Below are 21,915 nucleotides of genomic sequence, written 5' to 3' on the forward strand. Positions count from 1 at the left end.
TTATTCACAACCGATATTAAAGAGTTGCATGTTTGCACCTGTTACTGTCCTTCAAAATAGTCACCAGCGTTGTGTAGAACCCGTTGCCAGCTATGTGGAAGGCGTAGTATACCGTTAGCAGAGCCTGTTCTGTTGATGGTGCGAATGGAGCGGTCTAAAGTTTCGGTGATTCTCGTGTACGACTGTGATGGTGTTGTTGTTGTTGTTGTGGTCTTCAGTCCTGAGACTGGTTTGATGCAGCTCTCCATGCTACTCTATCCTGTGCAAGCTTCTTCATCTCCCAGTACCTACTGCAACCTACATCCTTCTGAATTTGCTTAGTGTATGCATCTCTTGGTCTCCCCCTACGATTTTTACCCTCCACGCTGCCCTCCAATACTAAATTGGTGATCCCTTGATGCCTCAGAACATGTCCTACCAACCGATCCCTTCTTCTGGTCAAGTTGTGCCACAAACTCCTCTTCTCCCCAATCCTGTTCAGTACCTCCTCATTAGTTATGTGATCTACCCATCTAATCTTCAGCATTCTTCTGTAGCACCACATTTCGAAAGCTTCTATTCTCTTCTTGTCCAAACTATTTATCGTCCATGTTTCACTTCCATACATGGCTACACTCCATACAAATACTTTCAGAAAAGACTTCCTGACACTTAAATCTATACTCGATGTTAACAAATTTCTCTTCTTCAGAAACGCTTTCCTTGCCATTGCCAGTCTACATTTTATATCCTCTCTACTTCGACCATCATCAGTTATTTTGCTCCCCAAATAGCAAAACTCCTTTACTACTTTAAGTTTCTCATTTCCTAATCTAATACCCTCAACATCGCCCGACTTAATTCGACTACATTCCATTATCCTCGTTTTGCTTTTGTTGATGTTCATCTTATATCCTCCCTTCAAGACACCATCCATTCCATTCAACTGCTCTTCCAAGTCCTCTGCTGTCTCTGACAGAATTACAATGTCATCGGCGAACCTCAAAGTTTTTATTTCTTCTCCATGGATTTTAATACCTACTCCGAATTTTTCTTTTGTTTCCTTTACTGCTTGCTCAATATACAGATTGAATAACATCGGGGAGAGGCTACAACCCTGTCTTACTCCCTTCCCAACCACTGCTTCCCTTTCCTGTCCCTCGACTCTTATAACTGCCATCTGGTTTCTGTACAAATTGTAAATAGCCTTTCGCTCCCTGTATTTTACCCCTGCCACCTTTAGAATTTGAAAGAGAGTATTCCAGTCAACATTGTCAAGAGCTTTCTCTAAGTCTACAAATGCTAGAAACGTAGGTTTGCCTTTCCTTAATCTTTCTTCTAAGATAAGTCGTAAGGTCAGTATTGCCTCACGTGTCCCAGTATTTCTACGGAATCCAAACTGATCTTCCCCGAGGTCGGCTTCTACCAGTTTTTCCATTCGTCTGTAAAGAATTCGTGTTAGTATTTTGCAGCTGTGGCTTATTAAACTGATTGTTCGGTAATTCTATCTGTCAACACCTGCTTTCTTTGGGATTGGAATTATTATATTCTTCTTGAAGTCTGAGGGTATTTCGCCTGTTTCATACATCTTGCTCACCAGATGGTAGAGTTTTGTCAGGACTGGCTCTCCCAAGGCCGTCAGTAGTTCCAATGGAATGTTGTCTACTCCGGGGGCCTTGTTTCGACTCAGGTCTTTCAGTGCTCTGTCAAACTCTTCACGCAGTATCGTATCTCCCATTTCATCTTCATCTACATCCTCTTCCATTTCCATAATATTGTCCTCAAGTACATCGCCCTTGTATAGACCCTCTACATACTCCTTCCACCTTTCTGCTTTCCCTTCTTTGCTTAGAACTGGGTTTCCATCTGAGCTCTTGATGTTCATACAAGTGGTTCTCTTATCTCCAAAGGTCTCTTTAATTTTCCTGTAGGCAGTATCTATCTTACCCCTAGTAAGATAAGCCTCTACATCCTTACATTTGTCCTCTAGCCATCCCTGCTTAGCCATTTTGCACTTCCTGTCGATCTCATTTTTGAGACGTTTGTATTCCTTTTTGCCTGCTTCATTTACTGCATTTTTATATTTTCTCCTTTCATCAATTAAATTCAATATTTCTTCTGTTACCCAAGGATTTCTACTAGCCCTCGTCTTTTTACCTACTTGATCCTCTGCTGCCTTCACTACTTTATCCCTCAAAGCTACCCATTCTTCTTCTACTGTATTTCTTTCCCCCATTCCTGTCAATTGTTCCCTTATGCTCTCCCTGAAACTCTGTACAACCTCTGGTTCTTTCAGTTTATCCAGGTCCCATCTCCTTAAATTCCCACCTTTTTGCAGTTTCTTCAGTTTTAATCTACAGGTCATAACCAATAGATTGTGGTCAGAGTCCACATCTGCCCCTGGAAATGTCTTACAATTTAACACCTGGTTCCTAAATCTCTGTCTTACCATTATATAATCAATCTGATACCTTTTAGTATCTCCAGGGTTCTTCCATGTATACAACCTTCTATCATGATTCTTAAACCAAGTGTTAGCTATGATTAAATTGTGCTCTGTGCAAAATTCTACCAGGCGGCTTCCTCTTTCATTTCTTAGCCCCAATCCATATTCACCTACTACGTTTCCTTCTCTCCCCTTTCCTACACTCGAATTCCAGTCACCCATAACTATTAAATTTTCGTCTCCCTTCACAATCTGAATAATTTCTTTTATTTCATCATACATTTCTTCAATTTCTTCGTCATCTGCAGAGCTGGTTGGCATATAAACTTGTACTACCGTAGTAGGTGTGGGCTTCGTATCTATCTTGGCCACAATAATGCGTTCACTAAGCTGTTTGTAGTAGCTTACCCGCGTTCCTATTTTCCTATTCATTATTAAACCTACTCCTGCATTACCCCTAATTGACTTTGTGTTTATAACCCTGTAGTCACCTGACCAGAAGTCTTGTTCCTCCTGCCACCGAACTTCACTAATTCCCACTATATCTAATTTTAACCTATCCATTTCCCTTTTCAAATTTTCTAACCTACCTGCCCGATTAAGGGACCTGACATTCCACGCTCCGATCCGTAGAACGCCAGTTTTCTTTCTCCTGATAACGACATCCTCTTGAGTAGTCCCCGCCCGGAGATCCGAATGGGGGACTATTTTACCTCCGGAATATTTTACCCAAGAGGACGCCATCATCATTTAATCATACAGTAAAGCTGCATGCCCTCGGGAAAAATTACGGCCGTAGTTTCCCCTTGCTTTCAGCCGTTCGCAGTACCAGCACAGCAAGGCCGTTTTGGTTATTGTTACAAGGCCAGATCAGTCAATCATCCAGACTGTTGCCCTTGCAACTACTGAAAAGGCTGCTGCCCCTCTTCAGGAACCACACGTTTGTCTGGCCTCTCAACAGATACCCCTCCGTTGTGGTTGTACCTACGGTACGGCTATCTGTATCGCTGAGGCACGCAAGCCTCCCCACCAACGGCAAGGTCCATGGTTCATGGGGGGGGGGGGGGTGATGGTGTTATCCTAACGCATTACGTTCCTCCACGGCAGACCGTCAACGCACAGTATTACTGTTCGTTTTTGGAGCATCACCTGCGACCAGCTTTGCTAAAGAAGCGGCGACACTTTTCTGCGCAACCCACCCATCATTTCGCACGACAATGCGCGGGCGCATACAGTGCAAGCTGTGGCTGCTCTGTTCGGTCGATGGGACTGGCAAGTACCGTACCATCCACCTTACTCCCCGGACTTAAGTTCTTGTGACTTTGATTTGATTCCGATGATGAAGGAACCACTTCGTGGCATTCGCTTCAGGGCTGTTCCAGCGATGCGACAGGCAGTAGACGGCTCCATTCGCACCATCAACAGAACAGGCTCTGCTAACGGTATACTACGTCTTCCACATCGCTGGCAACGGGTTCTACACAACGCTGGTGACTACTTTGAAGGACAGTAACAGGTGCAAACATGTAACTCTTTTGTATCGGTTGTGAATAAATAGTTGGCACTATTTAAGTTCCAGCCTTCGTGCGTATACGTACATTTCACTGTAGACTTCGCCAATGGAACACACACATGCTACTGAACCTTTGGCGGCAGTACTAACGTCCGTTTTGTCAGAGACCATAACGGCTGCTGTTTAATAAACCTAGATGCATGTAACATGCGGTTTCGACTTTACTATCCATACTGCCACTGTACAGTACCCATTGGAGGCTGCTGTTCTAAATCACTCCCTTTGCTGCGCAGATCGCGTGTGGATTGAGGGAAAATAACTGCCCTTTTTGCAGATGTACCCATCTGTCTTATCTAGGTTTTATGCCCATTACTCTGAGTATAAAGGCCAGTGTTCTAATATCTTTCGGGAATGCTTCTAGGACGTTATTATTTCCTCTCCCGACATTTCGACTACAAGCCGTATAGCCATAGCCACCCTTTGTAATGGCTATGCTTCCCAGAATGAATCTGTGCACCGGAATGTGCGTTGTTTAGAGACTTCGTGGCAGATTAAAACTGTGTGTCGGACTGGGAATCGAGACCGGAAGCTAGCCTATCGCGCAAGTTGCTCTTTCCGACGACTCACCACCCGTCCACACTACTTCCATATTATCAGTATCCCTCTCCAACGTTCACAGAAGCTCCCTGCGTACTTTGCTGGCTAATTTATTTGTTTATTCTTCATAATTATAGCCTATTATCTGAAAAGTTGAAATAAGCCATACAAATCACATTTCCTTTTATATAAATAAATTTATATACTAACTATTGATTTCTGATACTTTTCAATAAAAACTACAACTACTTCTACTGCTCCAAAACAACAATAACACCCTTAACTTTGCTGGCTTAGATATCCTGGAATAAAGGAGAGCATTGGTAGGGAAAAGCAAGGATTCGGGTTCGAGTCTCGGTCCGGCAAATAATTTTAATCTGCCACGAAGTTTCACAGGCTACACTTCTTCTGACGGAAAAGTCTGAAGAAGTAATAGTAACATCATGGGCGCGCTTCCAAAAGATGTCGGCACATTATTACCAACGGGAAAACTTCAAGAAACACATCATTAAATGAACTGACTGCCATTTTTACACAGTCTGCCTGATGCACTGTTTGTATAAATTTATACAGTAACATTTCTCGAGAAAAGCGATACCTTTATTTCTACAATTCCTACTAAAACTCGATGATCATCTCTACAGCATTTTAGTATATACAATACCCGCTGGGCCGGCCGCTGTGGCCGAGCGGTTCTAGACTCTTTAGTCTGGAACCGTGCGACCGCTACGGTGACAGGTTCGAATCCTGCCTCGGGCTTGGATGTGTGTGATAACCTTAGGTTAGTTAGGTTTAAATAGTTCTAAGTTCTAGGGGACTGATGACCTCAGATGTTAAGTCCTATAGTGCTTAGAGCCATTTGAACCATTTTTGATTTGTTCCTCAGATTACGTCACATGATTAGTCCACATTCGAGGTCATTGAGATCTCCTGGCCGACCCATTCTGCTGACAACACAACAGTTTCCGCCTTCTTTTGTACTGGTTGGCTCGCCTCTCGTGACATCTAGCGGTCAATTCAGGTTTGCATAGGGGCGTCCGGATACTTTTGATCAGATAGTGTACGTGACCTGTAGTGGACCGTGAATTCTGTCTCGTATTCACCTGTAATTTCTTCGGCTAAGGTCTGAATTCCCTTCAAGATATTGTACGTAAGCTACTGTAGAAAGTGTTAGAAGAGCAATTTCGTATTAGTTATTGAGTTATCTACGTTATTCTATTTTTTTTAATTTGGCGTTTCAGTGCCTTCGTACAGTATTTTGAGTCTTCTCTTTAATCTGCAAGGTAAAGCTGTTATCAAATATGAAGATTGTTTTGAACACCGCGTGGTTTTTCTGGTCGTGATCCAAATAGAGTGCGTGACTCCTACCTTTGAAGGGACTTGCCCACCCAATTTTAGGTTGACCTACAGGGTGAACTCCAAAGCACAGTGCCGCTTGGCATTTTCACGTACACAATTCTTTATTTACAGAAGAATGGAAAAAGTCAGAGAAGCTGGCTTTAGGGAAGACCAATTTGGGTTCCGGAGAAATGTTAGAACACGCGAGGCAATACTGATCCTACGGCTTAGCTTAGAAGACATGTCAAAGAAAGGGAAACTTACATTTGAAGCTTTTGACCATGTTGCCTGGAATACACTCTTCGAATTTCTGAAGGTTGGCGGGGTAAAGTACATGGAGCGAAAGATTATTTACAACTTGTACAGAAACCGGACGGCGTGAAAGAGCAGCTGTGTTTGGGAAGGGAGAGAGACAGGGTTGTTACCTGTTCCCAAAGTTATTCGATTTTTACACTGAACGAGCTGTGAAGGAAAGCAAGAAGTAGTTTGGAGACGGATTTAAAGGTCAGGGAGAAGAAATAAAAAGTCCGAGGTTTGTTGATGACATTCCAATTCTGGCAGAGACAGCAACTGATTTGGAAGTTCAGCTTAACGGAATGGACAGAGTCTTGAAAGGAGGATATAATGTGACCACTAGCAAAAGCAAAACAAGGGTAATGGAATGGAGTCGATGCAGAGGAGACTAGATTAGGAAATGAGACATTAAAACTAGTGGATGAGTTTGGCTATTTGGGCAGTAAAATAACTTATGATGACCGAAGTAGAGACGATATGAAATATAACTGCGATGGCACGAAAAATGTTTGTGTAGAAAAGAAATTTGCTAACAGCTAATGTAAATTTAAGTGTTAGGAAGACTTTTTGAGGGCGATTGCCTCGAGTGTAGCGTTGCACGGAAATGAAGTGTGGATAGTAAGCATTTCAAACAAGAAGAGAACAGAAGCTTTCGAAATGTGGTGCTGAAGATTAGAGTAATAGATCGTCACAAATAATGAGGAAGTACTGAATAGAATTGGAGAGAAAAGGAATTTGTGGCACGACTTGTCTACAAGCATTGGTTAGTTGATAGGACGCATTCTGAGACATCGTGGAATCGTCACTTTAGTTCTGGAGGGAAGTGTGGGCGTGGGGGGGGGGGGGGGCGGTAAAAATTGCAGAGGGAGACCAAGAAGCGGGTGCAGTAAGCAGGTTCAGAAGCGTGTTGGTTGCAGTTGTTATTTGGAGATGAGGAGGCTTGCACAAGATAGAGTAGCACGAAGGTGAAAGAAGGTATAACTGACCGAAAAAATCCTAGGAACGACCAAGGGCTACCGGTCATTATCTCCTATTGACGCACATTATTCGGCTTTTACATTGAGTTGCCATTTCCTACGCAGACTGGTTGTTTTGTCTAATCCGTAATAAATTTCCCTTCAGTTATTCAACGACGACGTCTTTCTATACACTAAATTATAATCATCAAGCAATGTTTATATTGTCTGACTAATCGTTTACATTTGTTGAAAGTATGTGAAGTCTGAAGATGCTACTTGTGACACTTCTGACGCCGTTTTATTCCCAACGTTTAGGACAGTAATGTACTGGTTGCTGCCATCAAAACTTATTCAAGCTGAAATGCTCCCTATGATCGTACTCCTATTTTCTTGTAACCTGTAAACTATAATTTAAGGAAGTGTAATTATCTATTTCCCCTGCCTCCGTGATTTTTAAAATATCGTGTATGAAGAAACCAAGTTGCTTCAAGGAAATGAAGCTTCTCAATTTTTTTAACAGTTTTTTTGTCAGGCGATTAAAGCTTCGTGTATCTTCTATGACATTCTTGAAGAGACACGTTAGAGATATTTACCTACAACTGTGCATACATTCCTGTTTACAAGACTTCATGTGAAGAGGAGTGACCTCGAGAGAGACTGGCAATGAATCGCACCTAAGTAACGGGGTAATTGTGCAGTTGTTCGGTGCGTTTCGCAAGCAGCTTCTAAGACCCAAATATTCCGCGATTGACTCAAGCATATTGTGACTAACTTCGCACGGTGAAAGCTGGCGTAGGCATCGGAGAAACCTATTCTCAGAAGCGCCTGAGGTGCTATTAAAATTTTGTGTGGCCGCTTGCGTGCGTTCTGTTTTCGCTTCTTGTTCGTTCAGGAGTTTATATCTGTCAGTCATGAATCTGCTGTGGGTGTTAGATGTCTTTAAGATTTGGAGGCTGTGGTCGCTTTACTAAAGCGGCAGCACTACGCTGGGCAACATGGAACAGGAACGCTCATAAAGGCAGGAAACACGCCGCAAGGAATTGTACCACCCTTGATAAGCCCAAAGGCAGCAACGGTCTCTTGATAACAAAACTGACGTTCCACAGACCTTTTACACGACGGGTTTCAAATATGCATTCGTATAAACAACTGATTTTCTCTCTGTAAGAGAGTGAATTTCTACTGATTCAGCTACATACACACGAGCGACATTAATCACAAATCGCTTCAACATTCAACACGTAATTATTCGAACTTCCAACATGTTGGAATAGCTGTGGGTCAGCAACTTCTGTTGAACAGTAGAACGAAAAACCAATCCGAAGTTGCAAATGTTACTTATTTATTCACTCGATGACTAGTTTCCGGCCGAGACAGATTTTCAAATCATCGAAACATAGTCGAAAGTGGCATTTATGAAGATATGAAAACCATGTCAAAAACGTGGAACGAACAGATAATTGTATGCGCTTCAGCTGTTCGTTGCATGTTTTTGACGTGGTTTTCACATCTTCGGAAATCCCATTTTCGACTATGTTATGATGATTTGTAAATGTATCTCGGTCCGAAACTAGTCATCGAGTGAACAAAAAAGTAAATTTTGCAACTTTGGACTGTTTTTTTTTTCGTTCCACTGACTTAACTTTTCGTTTGCTTCTTGTTTTGTGATTTTGGTCATTTACTGACAAAAGACTTCGGAAAATTGTGGATAATGTCTGTCGCAACCTCGAAAAGTGGAGGAATGTTGGGTTTTTCTTGTTGCTGCACAGAATGTCTTCATAACTTTGTTGACATCATTAACAATGAACAACGGGTTTACAAGGTTAACGAATAAACATAGGGCGCCGTTACGTGATCTCTTCATATCACTGTGCTCGGTCAGCAACGTTAGCGTGTAGCGAACTATTCACTGCTTTGCAAATGATGGTCTGTCAAAACGTCCATATTTTAATGAAGAATCATTACTTGCGACTCGCACTATGAGCATGTGTGTATGTTTGCATACGTTTGTGCGTCTGCTTGGGCGTGCGCACCTGGATGCACTTGAGACTGTGAAAATGTGTTCTCTTCCTTATTTTGAAAGTGTTCACTTTGCCACATCCTGCGTCCCTCTACTGTAATATTGACACTAACTATTATTTCCTGGGCGTAGCGGTTATGCCTTAATACTGGAAAAGACGAACTGCCCTGTTAGGCAATGTTTGGATCTCCTTGATGTAGACTTGAATTGGCCCGTAGATATGGAACATTTGCGATCTGTCTGCGGCAAACAGGTTGCACCATCAGCAACGACCTTTCTGGATTAGCTTGTTACGTAGCGCTTGGAAAGAAAGAAAACGAATTCGATGCAGTGGCGCAACTAGTTTTTGTGCTGGAGAAAGTATTGTGCACCGGATAAATACGTTATCGCGTGGCCTAATTACAAGGGATATACGGAGAAAACAGGTCGCTCAAATGCTGAACTGGGTTTATGCAAACACGGATATGGAGGGCCTGCGAGGCGCTCTGCAATGCCCGTAAGGCGTGGGTGCGTGCCGTGCGTCACAACTTTCGCTGCCCGACAGCCACGCCTCGTAGCGAACGATTACTTCCGCGTGATCAGTTTGGGGGCGCAGAGAAGTTCAGTACAGGGTGCCACTGGCGGCAGGCGTGTTAGTTCCCAGCGCCCGGAAGCGCTGCTGCATGCCAGTAGGCACGTAGCCGTTCAACGTCGCCTGACTGCTCACTTACGTCAGGTAACTTCTGTTTGTAGGAGCTCAGCCTGTTTGGTTCCACGGAAGCGTAATAATAACAACAAATATTTCCAACGCTGCTGCAAACTCGAAATCTGTTCGTAAGACACCATTCGTTAACAAAGTAACCTTATTTGGGACAGAGTACAACAGTAAGCTATTATTTGGAGATGATTTCTTGCACAAAAACTGTAAAATCCGTGTCAGTATGTTCAGATAAAGGAGGAACGAAGCTAGAACAAAGCTTAATTATGATGTCTTAGTCTACATGGGGAGCGAAGAGATAACAAGAGCGTCCCATATACCATTATAAACAATATGAAATCCGTGTGATTAATTCGATTTGATAACAATTGGATGGCTCGTTTGTCAGTGTCGGTGCTTTTGTTCCATCATCGAAAGGTTAAGATGATCCAGTTTTAAACCTTAGCACTACACAAAAATCCTACGTTGTGACTAGTGATATAACACACGGCTTTGGCTTCAGTAGCCAGCTACGGGAACCTACAACGCCACAAAGACAGAATTGTCTGTTATACAAAGTATCGATTGGAAGATTCCCTAAAGCATTTGACTAAATCGTTCCTGTACTAAGCCGTAGTTGTGGTAAACAGAAAATACCGAGTGATATGACGAACTGATTCGGGAGAATCAGAATGAAATACCTGCCCGACCAACCAGATTTAGAGGTTGGTTTTATATTTCATTTAAGGGCTTATTCATTGCTTTGCAAATGATGTTTATGAAGAATCATTACTTTGGACTCGCACTGCGAGCATGTGTATATGTTTGCATACGTCTGTGCGTCTAAAGGGCTCCTACTCGATATTTCTCGCACCTTTTGTGAAACTAGAAGTTATAAAAAACAATCGGGCTCACACAAGTGTTGTATTGTTTCCTGCGGTCGGGGATCATTCACGAGAAGAGATGAGAGCGTATAATGACATAAATATGGAATTATGCGTTACGATCAAATGGTGTGGAGAGATATCAAGCGTTCATCCTGATATGAACTCTTGGTACAATGCGTACAAGCCGGCAATGTATCACTCCGCTCAACAACAAAATGGTAAACACAAACTGAAAATCGCACTTATAGAATGTGAAGTGCCACTTTAGTAATATTCATAAAAGATATACTCGACTGTATACAATAACGAAATACTATTCCACTGCGGCAATGATATGAGGACATGATCACACGTAATCTCGTATTATGATATGTCAAAAATAAATAAAGGAAACGCGTTTGACTGGCTACCAAAGAGACTCTTACTTAGTCGCAGATACGTACTTCAGATTCGTACCAGGTGAAGCTGGAAAAGGCTGGTGTGGAACGTAGGAAATGTAGACAGGTTACTGATGAAGGACGTGCAGCAACTAGCAGAAATTTATTTCAGTATACTTTACCAGTTTGAGATGTCATCCACCTCTCCACGGAGGGAGCATATTTATTTCATGACATAAAATAAATAGAAGGTCTAACATTTGTTGTATGTTTGTGAAGGAAACATTATGTGAACTTTTGCTAGATCCTTGCCGTAATTTCTGAAGGACTGGTTTAGCGGTGCGAGATTGTGTCACTGTAGAGCATGTGTGATGAGAGATTGTGTCACTGTAGAGCATGTGTGATGAATAACGACAGCATGTGTTTGGAGAAGTGTTCTCGGCAGCCATAATACTCCATCACAGGTCCCGGCGGAGGTTCGAGTCCTCCCTCGGGCACGGATGTGTGTGTTTGTCCTTAGGATAATTTAGGTTAAGTAGTGTGGACGCTTAGGGACTGATGACCTCAGCAGTTAAGTCCCATAAGATTTCACACACATTTGAACATTTTTGAACTCCATTACTTTTCGGCCGTGCATCCGGGATAGTATTACTTCTTCTTCCAATATTTCTGTTGATACCATATAGACATCTTCAAAGTGAGTCGGTGAAAGGAGTAAAACCACTTGACATTTATTACTGTAGAGTATATACGCGTGCAGTAGAGATAACACTGTCGGAAACAAGAGCGTGGGTCACAGACAAAACTATGCGTCAAAAAATAACAATTGACGAATTCAAATGGATACGTTCTATGTGCCGAATCCGACATTTGTCAGGGGAATAAAGAGCGAGTGCGCATTGAAATGTAATGCCTGCGTGATTTTTTATGTGAAAACTCTTAAATAAAACGGACTTTATTAACATTCGACATCTTTATTCTTCATGTCTACATATTTATTTTTCAGCTTAGTCGTCCTTGCGACGAACCATTTCGGCCAACGAGAGACGAGTTTGTTGACACCGTAAGGGTAGTTTGTTTGACTTTATTGACGGAGCCACAACATCGCCGCTGCTCGCACTGCTTCGCCGTTATCAAAGCGAAGTCCTCAAAGGTGTTCTTTAAGTGTTGAAAATCGAAAATGCGCATTGAGAATGATCGATAACTGTATACCCAATGCGTCGTATTGTTGCAGACGTAGCAGCGCTCGTGTCTCGTCTGGCATTATCATTCCGAAGGAGAGGGCGCTCCGTGCGTAAACGATCTCTCAGAATTCGAAACTGGATTACAGCACGTTGTTTCTCACGCACCGATACAGTTACGTTACACGCAGCCATATTACACGCTACAATTGGGAGGCCCCCTAGCGCCAGAAAGCTGCAAATATGTATCCAAGAAAAATAAAGATGTAGAATTTTAATGATGTTTGTTTTATTTAAAAATCCGTAAGAAATTTCACTCAAAACATTCGGAGGCTTTACTTTTCTGCACGCCCTCGTAATAACTGGTTTGTATACAAGAAAATTGTTGAACTATTCAGATACCACAGGATTATGTTGCTGACAATATCACCGCAAAAAATAATGAGACAAATTAGAAAATAAGTACTTTATTAATAATGTTCTAAGTGGCATACCAGGAAAGTGCTTGGTTGTAAGTGCCGATAAGAGAATTGTTACAACTTGTTTTTTTTCCAAAGAAGAAAACAGCAACCAGCCAGAGTTATTAATGTTATTTATTTAGACAAATAACGCCGTGATCGGTTTCTACCGATAGGTTCATCTTCAGACTGCTGTTAACGTTTATGTTACATTTATCGTTGTTGACAGTAGCTGTTGGCTGTCTTGTTCCAACAACTAATGCAAACAACAACAAACGTAATATAAACGCGAACAGCCGTAGCCGATAACGGCGCTATTTGTGTAACTAAACATCGTGTTTAACAGTGACTTGTATTTTAGACACAGTCACGTTCTCAGAAATGTCCGTTTTCGACAAATTGTAGGAAGAAAGTTTTTGTTCCAAGTGTCATTAATACTGAGGCACTGCGTTTTATCTGTGATAATAAAAGGGCAAAAACAGAGCATTATGTTTTTAGATAGCAGACCTGAAGTCAACAAAAACTACTTCTTATATGTTTTAAATTTTGGAACTCCAGAGGGATGTACTTGGCACAAAGACGGTACATCAGCTATTAACGCATGTTTGAAAGACTTTTTCCATGATTTGGCATCTGGATCAAATCTAGGGACATGCAGCGAGGTAGCGAGAACACGACAGCACTGAAAACGCATTTCTGGCAAAATGGCGCTTACAAGGATTTCCATTTCCAATCTTCAATTATTTACATTGGCCATTCCACGGATGACGGGAAGGATATAATACCGGCCACAGCCTTATTCTGCCGGGAGTCAATGGTCAAGGAAGTTGTGGAAGTATAATTATCAGACGACTGCTCAGCAGAGGCGACAAATCATGGAAACTCCTCACTTCACTTCGGTGCTCTCAGAAGATTTATTGTTGTGAGTCTTAGTTGCCTGGTATTGCAACACATGTCATCCATTTTAATAATTAGCCACACTACACGTAAGCACTGCGGATTTGCTGACTCCGCGCTTGCTTTGTTAGACGCGTAGTTTTATCTACGATTGACGCTCTTATTGTAGGCAGTGTTATCTCTGACGCACGTACATTTATTCCACAGTATTTTGTCAAGTGGTTTTATCGCTGTCATCGACTCGCCATGAAGATGGCAGGAAGGTTATCGACCGAAATATCTGAAGAAAAAGTCTTACTGTCCCCGATACACACCCGGAAGACAATGTAGTAACGATAGCAGTTTCTAGGGCAGCCTTTGTTCGTGATACCTGGTACCCGAATACCTTGGAGCAGTAGGAGCCTCTTCATATATTCCGGTCCTGGGTAAAACACCTTTGTTCAGCAGGTAGTGGCCGGGCTTGTTGACACACGCCAAGGAGTGGAATCGCAAATATGGTTGTTTGTGGACCACGTGGATGCATTTATGAGTGCATATTTGGCGGATACCTATAATACTATACGGCTTACGCAAGGCGCCAGTGTGCACAATATGTTTGTAAAAAATTTGTTAATGATGTTGTGCAACCGCTAGGAGCATTCGGAGAGGAGATATCCCTAGGGCCGTAAACAGAAGGAAAATGTAATCACATGGGAACATTTAGAACAAAATAAATCGTTCGTTGAGCTACCTCTTGGCACATTAACAATAGAAAATCAAACACGTGTTAGTCTGTGGAATCAAATTTCGTATTCCTGTGTCACAGAAATATGCCCCCTAGAATGATTCCATGGCTTCAATCTGGAGCTGTTCACAGCTGTGAAAATGTTGACCAAACTAATATTTAGTCAGGCATAAGTATGAATGGGGAACGGTGGGAGACAGACGAATACTGTCGTTGGATGATGAAGCAACCCGTAGCGTAATACCTACGCTGAATACTATTTGGACGATCGTTCTTGCGGGTCAACATAACTCTTTCGATTCTCAATGATCTGTGGCATAAGGATATTTACGGGAAATTGGTGCTGATTTCCGTAATCGTAAGGCGGCATATTTTCATAATGCGTCGCCTCAGCGGCACCACAAAGCCGTTACTGATGAGGATTCCGGCTCACGATGTTCATTAGGAGCGTTATGACAATCTCTGGAAAGTTCTCTGCACTACGAATCCACTATCTGCTTGTTCACGACGTTCGATCCAGATACAAGAAAGATCTGACGCATAATTTCGTCGAATACTAGCTTCCACTGCTTCCTCTTGCACCTTTGCCTTACTCATTAAATTTAAATGTTTCTGGATGTGCGTTGTGAAACAGTTTGCAAACAGTGAACATTGCAGTTAGAGACACGTTATGACACGTCTCAATAGATTGGCGGAAAATGATGTGAGATATTGCATGTACGCAGGTATTCAGAACTATTCACAATCTGACGACTATGTAATAATAAATAGGGCGAACATAAACTCTTTCGGAGATTAAAAAAAAGTTATTTTTAAGGAACTATGCTAAATACAGCTATGTGGTTTGTAGCAAATAGTAGAGTAACGTATACAGATTTTATGGACGTACTTCCACAGGCCTATGCGGTTTTTTGAAGTTTAGTTGATAATCCGAAAAGAATTCATCAGTGAAACTAACGTATATATCCGGTCGTATCGGTATACGTGCGACAGCATGTGTACCTAATATATTCCAAAATGCCTTTTATATCCGGTCATATCGGTATATACGCGACAGCATGTGTACCTAGTATGTTCCAAAACGCCGCGGATTTCTCGGGGTTCATTCCTATAGTTCTATTGGTGATAAAAAGCCCTTGGGCTTATGAACTATGGAACAGCCAACAGAAGGGTCGTCTTAGTGTCACCATCCTACAGTACAAAGTATATACTACACACTTCCTCCTGCTTTTGGCAAATGGAGCAAATCGGTTGCCCTTTTGCATTTGATGTGGTCTCCGGTGCGCTTTATGGGATGTATGGAGGTACCATTAGTTCATGGGTGATTCCTCCGAAAACCCCTATGTTTTTTCTATATTTTTGCCGCCACTGGCTGGCCAAAACCCAACCTAACATTCCAAGTTGGCTAAATACAGAAAATGGCTGATATTTTTACGATATATTTCCAAGATCCCGATCCCGAACAGCTTTGAAAATGTTCTTCATATCTTTATTCGTTTCCAAGATACAGAGGTTCAAAGTTATCCTACTCGTACAAGTAAAATACGCAAGTAAAATTCAATGTGAGGCGAAAACGTAGTTTACACAGTAACATAGCACGGAGAAATATTGTGTAAAGTGTCTCCATTATCATCTGGCAACCCCATGTTGTAGTACTGAAGCACATGCAAAATTGCTGTGCATGTAAAATCTGGTCTGAGATATAAAATTAGTTTTGCGCTATTTAGATTTCTCACATGTAAACTATCTAAATTTTAATGACCAATAAATTTCTTTTCATATGAGTTACATGTCGTGCTGCAACAGGGGAGGGCAGGGAACTAGCAGAAAAATGTTTCTATCGGAGCGCAAAAAAGGAGAATACGTTCCTGCTTATTTAAAAGACTCACACTGAGAAGTGGAGTACCAGCTGCCTTATTCTACCTTCCACAGCACCTCTAAAAATTAACCCAAACGTTGTGGCAGGCAAACTTGTTCGCGCTTTTTTAAGTGGTAGTGGCAAAGAGACAGAAAAGTAATAAATACTGGACGATAGCAGTCAGTGGTTGTTATAAAAAGGGCGAAGGAGACAATCGTAGTGTGAGAGACAGGGACACAGTGGCAGTGGAGCGTAGCTGACAGTGCTAGGACAAGAGAGGAGGAGACAGTGCCAGTGGGGGAAGAGATAAAGAGAATGTGGAAGTGGGTGACAGTCAGTGACAGTGAGGGGCAGAGTATAATATGACAGTGACAGAGAGAAAGTGAGAGATAGTGACAATGAGAGCAGACAGCAGAAGTAGGAAGGAAAGAATGAGATATTAGCAGCAAGAGAGAGCAAGACAGGTGGAGGAGGCTGTAGTAGTAGGACAGAATGAAAGGGACTGTGGCTGTGACACAGGAAACAATGAAAGAGGGACACAAAGAACGAATGCAGATAAGTTGGGCTGAATGAGTGAGTGAGGAAGGGCAACTGGGAGTGGCAGGGTATGAGAGACTTATGCGATGGATCAGTAGGTGTGAGTGAGTTACAGTTAGAGGAGCTTGGAGTTTGAGTTGAGTTGCATGTTAAAAAAAGTCGCGAATATGGTCGCATGCCGGAATTTCTGGTAAGAAAGTTTTAAAGGTGCTGAGGAAGGTACAGTGAGGCAGCTGGTACCCCGCTTCTCAGACAGTCTTTCACAGAAACAGGAACATATTCGGATTTTTTGTTCTCCGGTAGGAGCATTTTTCCCCTCGTTAAAAATGTCTCCGACGAACCGCTTCATATCTTATCGTTCTGGTATTAATTATTGATTTTTGGCGCCAAGTACTGATTATCCTGGAAGACACAGTGCTTTCGATATCATACGCACGTGAATAATGCATGTGTTGCAAACTTTGGCAGCGAAACAAAGTGCACCGGGTTTGAAAATAATATGCCGTGGCAAATGAAAGTTTCTGCCAGACTGAAATTCGAACCTGCATCTCTTGTTTGTCGTGGGAAGTCACTGTAACATCCATCCTGTAGGAGCATATATCCGGCCTCTGCTAAAATTCCTTTCTTACGATTTCCGAGCACTACAACCAAAGGATGGTACTACCATCACTGGGAAATTGATATGGTGCAAGACCGCTGCTCACCCTGCCATAGGGGAAAGCGTTAAGTAAAACCTATGAAAAGATCCGTGTTAGAGTACCGGAGTGAAACAAAGTTTCATTTATCACGACATACTCATTACATTACAGGCATTTCTGCTCAGATTTCACTGATACATTTCACGTCGCGGATTTCGTCCCTGTTGATGCCATTCATTCCGTTTGACTAAACGTAATTCGTTTGTGTGTACGCCACTATGACAGGGTTAGCCAACGGTCTTGCACCGTATTGTTTCCCCGATGACGCTATCTCCACACGCTCGTGAGGCAACTTCTCGTTGTGGTGTTCTTTAGTAATAGCAGGAAACACCAGTGACACTAAAAGTAAATAGTCACGTCTGGAACCCTACTTGGATGGCCGTAAGATTAAGGCGCCTGCTCGAAATAAGCAGGAGACCTGGGTTCGAATCACAGAGTTTCATTTGTCACGACATATTTATTACGTTGCAGGTTGAGCATCTCTGAACGGATTTCACTTCTATTATATCGTGTCATTCCATTTCATTGATGTTATTCAGTTCATTTCAGTGAATTTAATTTATGTCGGTAACAATTTAGCTCGAACAATGAGAATTCATAGACTGCATGATCGTCTGGAGAAAAAACTGTACAGTTTCTGGTACTGGAAGTGTGCATCGTGCTCGTTCACTGATGCAGTCCTTTGTTTGTTACTGAACGTGATCACAATATAAGACGTCCATTGTAGATAGTGTTTTTAGAACTTCAGTTTTCCTATTAATCTTTCGCATCCGCTAATACGACCTTCACAGCTAATACGACCTTCACATGACGTCACGTGTCAGATGTAATTGGCGGATACGAAAAAGCCGTTCGTTTTTTCTTACAATATATGGCAGTACCGTATAGAAATGGAACTTTTCGTGTTTCTAAGCAGGTAACGCCGGCGAATGTAATAGTGTCTGGTAATGTCTGTAGTGCTGTCACGCGTGAGATTGGAAACGGAAGTAAGGAAGTGTAAAACTGGATTTGGTCGGTTAGGTGAAAACATTTTTTCCGTAAATTTTAATACCTTATCAAACCTTATGTGCAGTTTCAAGCTTTTATGAATGATAGCTTTTTGTGGTGCTTGAAATTAATAGTAGTTAAATATTCACACGTCGAAGAAACGCATGCATAATTTCCGATAAGCTTTCGAAGAACCATAACACTGATAACGTTAGAAGTCGCAGCTGCATACTGGACCACGACTCGGCTGTGGGTACATATATTTCGGAGAAGTGCTTTCCGGCTGAATCTCCCGTGCAGTCGTCAGAGGCCGATTGAAGACTTCGCCTGACCACTCACTGCCTCTTCTCCTTTCGCCCCTTCTTCGTAATCTACCGAAGATCGTCGAACAAAAAGCTTTGCCAGTAGTGGGAAGAAAGCACATGTCACACCCGTCTACAAGAAGGGTAACAGAAGTGAACCACAAAAGTAACGTACAGTATCCTCGATACCCACCAGTAGAGTCTTATACGACATTGTGAGCTAACAATTAATGGGGCATCTCGAACATAGTGACCTTCCTTAGTGCCACCTAGCATGACTTTTTAGAATAGCCATCTGAAACCTATCTCGCACTTTTCTCACATGACATTCCGAAAGCCATCCATCAACGTCGCCAGGTGGATGCAGTATTTCTCGATTTCAGAAAAAAAAAACCATTTGATTTAGTATCACGTCTACACTTATTATCAGAAGTAGGATCAGATGGCGTATGAAGCGAAATTTCCGATTGGACGGGGTATTTCTTGGTAGGAAGCGCGCAGGAAGTTATCTTGGAGGAGAATTATCGGTAGATGTAAAGGTAAGTTTGGGTGTGCCCCAGGGAAGTGTGTTGGGACGCTCGCTTTCATGTTGCATATTGATGGCGTTGCAGATAATATTAACAGTAAGCTCGACTTTTCGTAGATGATGCAGTTGTCTATAAGTAAGTACTCTCTGGAAAAAGCTGTACAAACATTTGGTCGGATCTTGATAACACTTCAAAGTGATGCAAAAATTGTCAGCTTGCTTTAAGTGTTCAGACATGTAAAATTGTGCGCTTTACAAAATGAAAAAAAATGTTGCTTCCTATGAGTACAATATCAACGAGTAGCAGTTGGAATTGGTTAACTCACACAAGTACCAGGATGTAACACTATGCAGAGATATGAAATACGACTAGCAGATAGGCTCAGTTGTAGGCAAAATAGGTACCAGACCCCACATGAGGTTGCTCAAGTGTGTGGAATCCGTATCAAATAGGAGTAACAGAGGATACTGAACATACACAGAGAGGGGGAGCACGAATGGTGGCAGGGTTGTTTGACCGTGGCAGTGTGTCGCGGAGATGCTGAAGGAACTGAAATAACAGACTCTTGAAGACAGACTCAAACTTCGAGAACCAGCTTTAAATAAAAAAATCTAGGAATATACTACAGCCCCCTACGTTATCGATCACTTAAGGGTAGTGAGGACCAGATTAGGTCAATTACAGCATGCAGGGAGATATTTCTGCAGTCATTCTTCTCGTGCTTCATACGTTAATGGATCGGGAAGAAGCCCCCAATAAGTGGTAGAATGGCCATGCACTTCACAGGGGTTTGCAGAGTATGGATGTAGATTTAGATGTTTTTGGATAGAATATGAAACAGACGCACATCAACGATCTTGGTCTGTGATTCCACACATCCGCCCTTTCACTTCTTTGTAAATAGGAGTCTCGTGCACTCACGCGGGACTATTCACTGCGCAGGAGATTTTCAATAGCAGTGGGTTGTAACTGAGATAGGAGAAAGAGCAAAAGAATGTCTTCAGAGTAACACCTATTAGCCAGCGATTAAATCTCTTTGGCGTATATAAACCTCTGCAGGTGCTAGTCCTACAGCGTCAAGGAAGACAGCCGGCCGGAGTGGCCGAGCAGTTCAAGGCACTTCAGTCTGGAACCGCGCTACCGCTACGGTCGCAGGTTCGAACCCTGCCTCGGGCATGGATGTGTGTGATGTCCAGGGGACTGATGAACTCAGATGTTAAGTCCCATAGTGCTCAGAGCCATTTGAACAATTTGATGGGAGACACTCGGCGAATTACGAAGACAACTCGGAAAGTAAGGCCCGCTCGGTCGTGAAACGGAAACCACTGCGAAAATCAGAACTGTTTTATTTGCAACAGTTAGCAAAACGTTCGAGCTACTTCTCTACATAGTCGTAGCGTTGTACCAACTTTCCAATAGAAGCCGACACCTGTGCTTTCTGGCAATTCTGTACACTGGTCTACAGCTCACCATCTGTGCCAAAATGTGATCTTCATAGCTAAAGGTTCATGTGAAGAGAGACGAACCTCAGGGGGAGACAATTAAAAGACGATGCTGTGCTGATTATATTTATATGTTTTGACGATACCATTACGGCCTTATCACTTTAGGACACGGTGTAAAAAGGATCGGAGGATGGTCATTATGGACTGAAACCGGTCATCGTCTAAAGAATTGATATTGTGATCGAAGTCTGGGATAAAAAACAAATTACAAGATTTATTGTGGGTGATGAAACACTTCCCATCGAAAACGCTGCAGGAGCATCTTCATTGCCCCTACTGAGGGCGGCCAAGAAGTGTTATGATGAAGGGAACGCGCGACAGTTATGATATGTGGGCTGCGTGACATCAGGCGAAATCTCTCCTCAGGACCTCATAACAGGCTGGAGACTATTTTCTAGGCATATTTCCGTGCTCACAGTGTGCTCAGAAATGAAAAGAGCGACGTGACGCGATCGGAAGGCATACTAGATACATTAACCAACACATCTACACAAAGCTTCATCAGGTTTTCACTGCAGTTTCCATTTTGCGCCCGATCGTGCCTCACTTTCCAAACAGCCCTCGTAGGTAGAGACATCAACGCGCCGGGAGCAAGTTGAGAACTATGAGTCGGTCTACCAGTCGTACTCAAATTGCTCAATCGCAAAACCATTGTTTCCGGTAGACGGGTATCGTGGTTCGAATCTCGGTCCGGGAAGTAAGCTGCACTGGTCACATCGTTTTGGCTGGTGGACGGTCGCACTGTTAGTGACAGCAGAAGAGCAGCTGCTGGGGATGAAGCTGCGGCGGCGGTGGCGGTGTATCAGGCTACTCACGTGTGTGGCGGGGACCATGTCGGCTGGCGGGGTGGCGGTCAGGTCCTGACTCGGCGTCGGAGCAGCGGCGGTCAGCGGCGGCGGCGGCGGCGGGCCGCCCGTTTTATACGCGGGCGTGGCGCCGCGGCGGCGAAAGGCGCGGCCTTCCGCACCGGCCGGTTTCTTGCCCCACTTAATTGTCTTCTGGCGGGCCCGGCGGGGCACGCGCCCCTCGCCCCTGGGCTCTGGGTCCGCGCGGACCGCCTCCGCACCGGGGCGGATTTTGCTCGCACGCATCGCGCTGCCCACGTCTGCCTCCACCGAAGTCCGCCTCCGGTATCACACTTCCCCGCAGTACTTA

The 21,915-nt window shown here is 43.1% G+C and overlaps 1 protein-coding gene across 1 annotated transcript in view; it reads right to left on the reverse strand.

Moving 5' to 3' along the window:
- Positions 1-21,648, reverse strand: part of LOC126201157 (tyrosine-protein phosphatase non-receptor type 23-like) — an 85,916-nt gene extending 64,268 nt beyond the window's left edge. The window contains exon 1 of the mRNA XM_049936765.1: positions 21,576-21,648. Coding sequence (XP_049792722.1) covers positions 21,576-21,593 — 18 coding nt within the window. The 5' untranslated portion in view covers positions 21,594-21,648. The remainder of the gene's footprint in view (positions 1-21,575) is intronic.
- Positions 21,649-21,915: the final 267 nt, after the last annotated feature.

The sequence above is a fragment of the Schistocerca nitens genome, chromosome 1, assembly GCF_023898315.1.
Source record: "Schistocerca nitens isolate TAMUIC-IGC-003100 chromosome 1, iqSchNite1.1, whole genome shotgun sequence".
NCBI lineage: Eukaryota > Metazoa > Arthropoda > Insecta > Orthoptera > Acrididae > Schistocerca > Schistocerca nitens.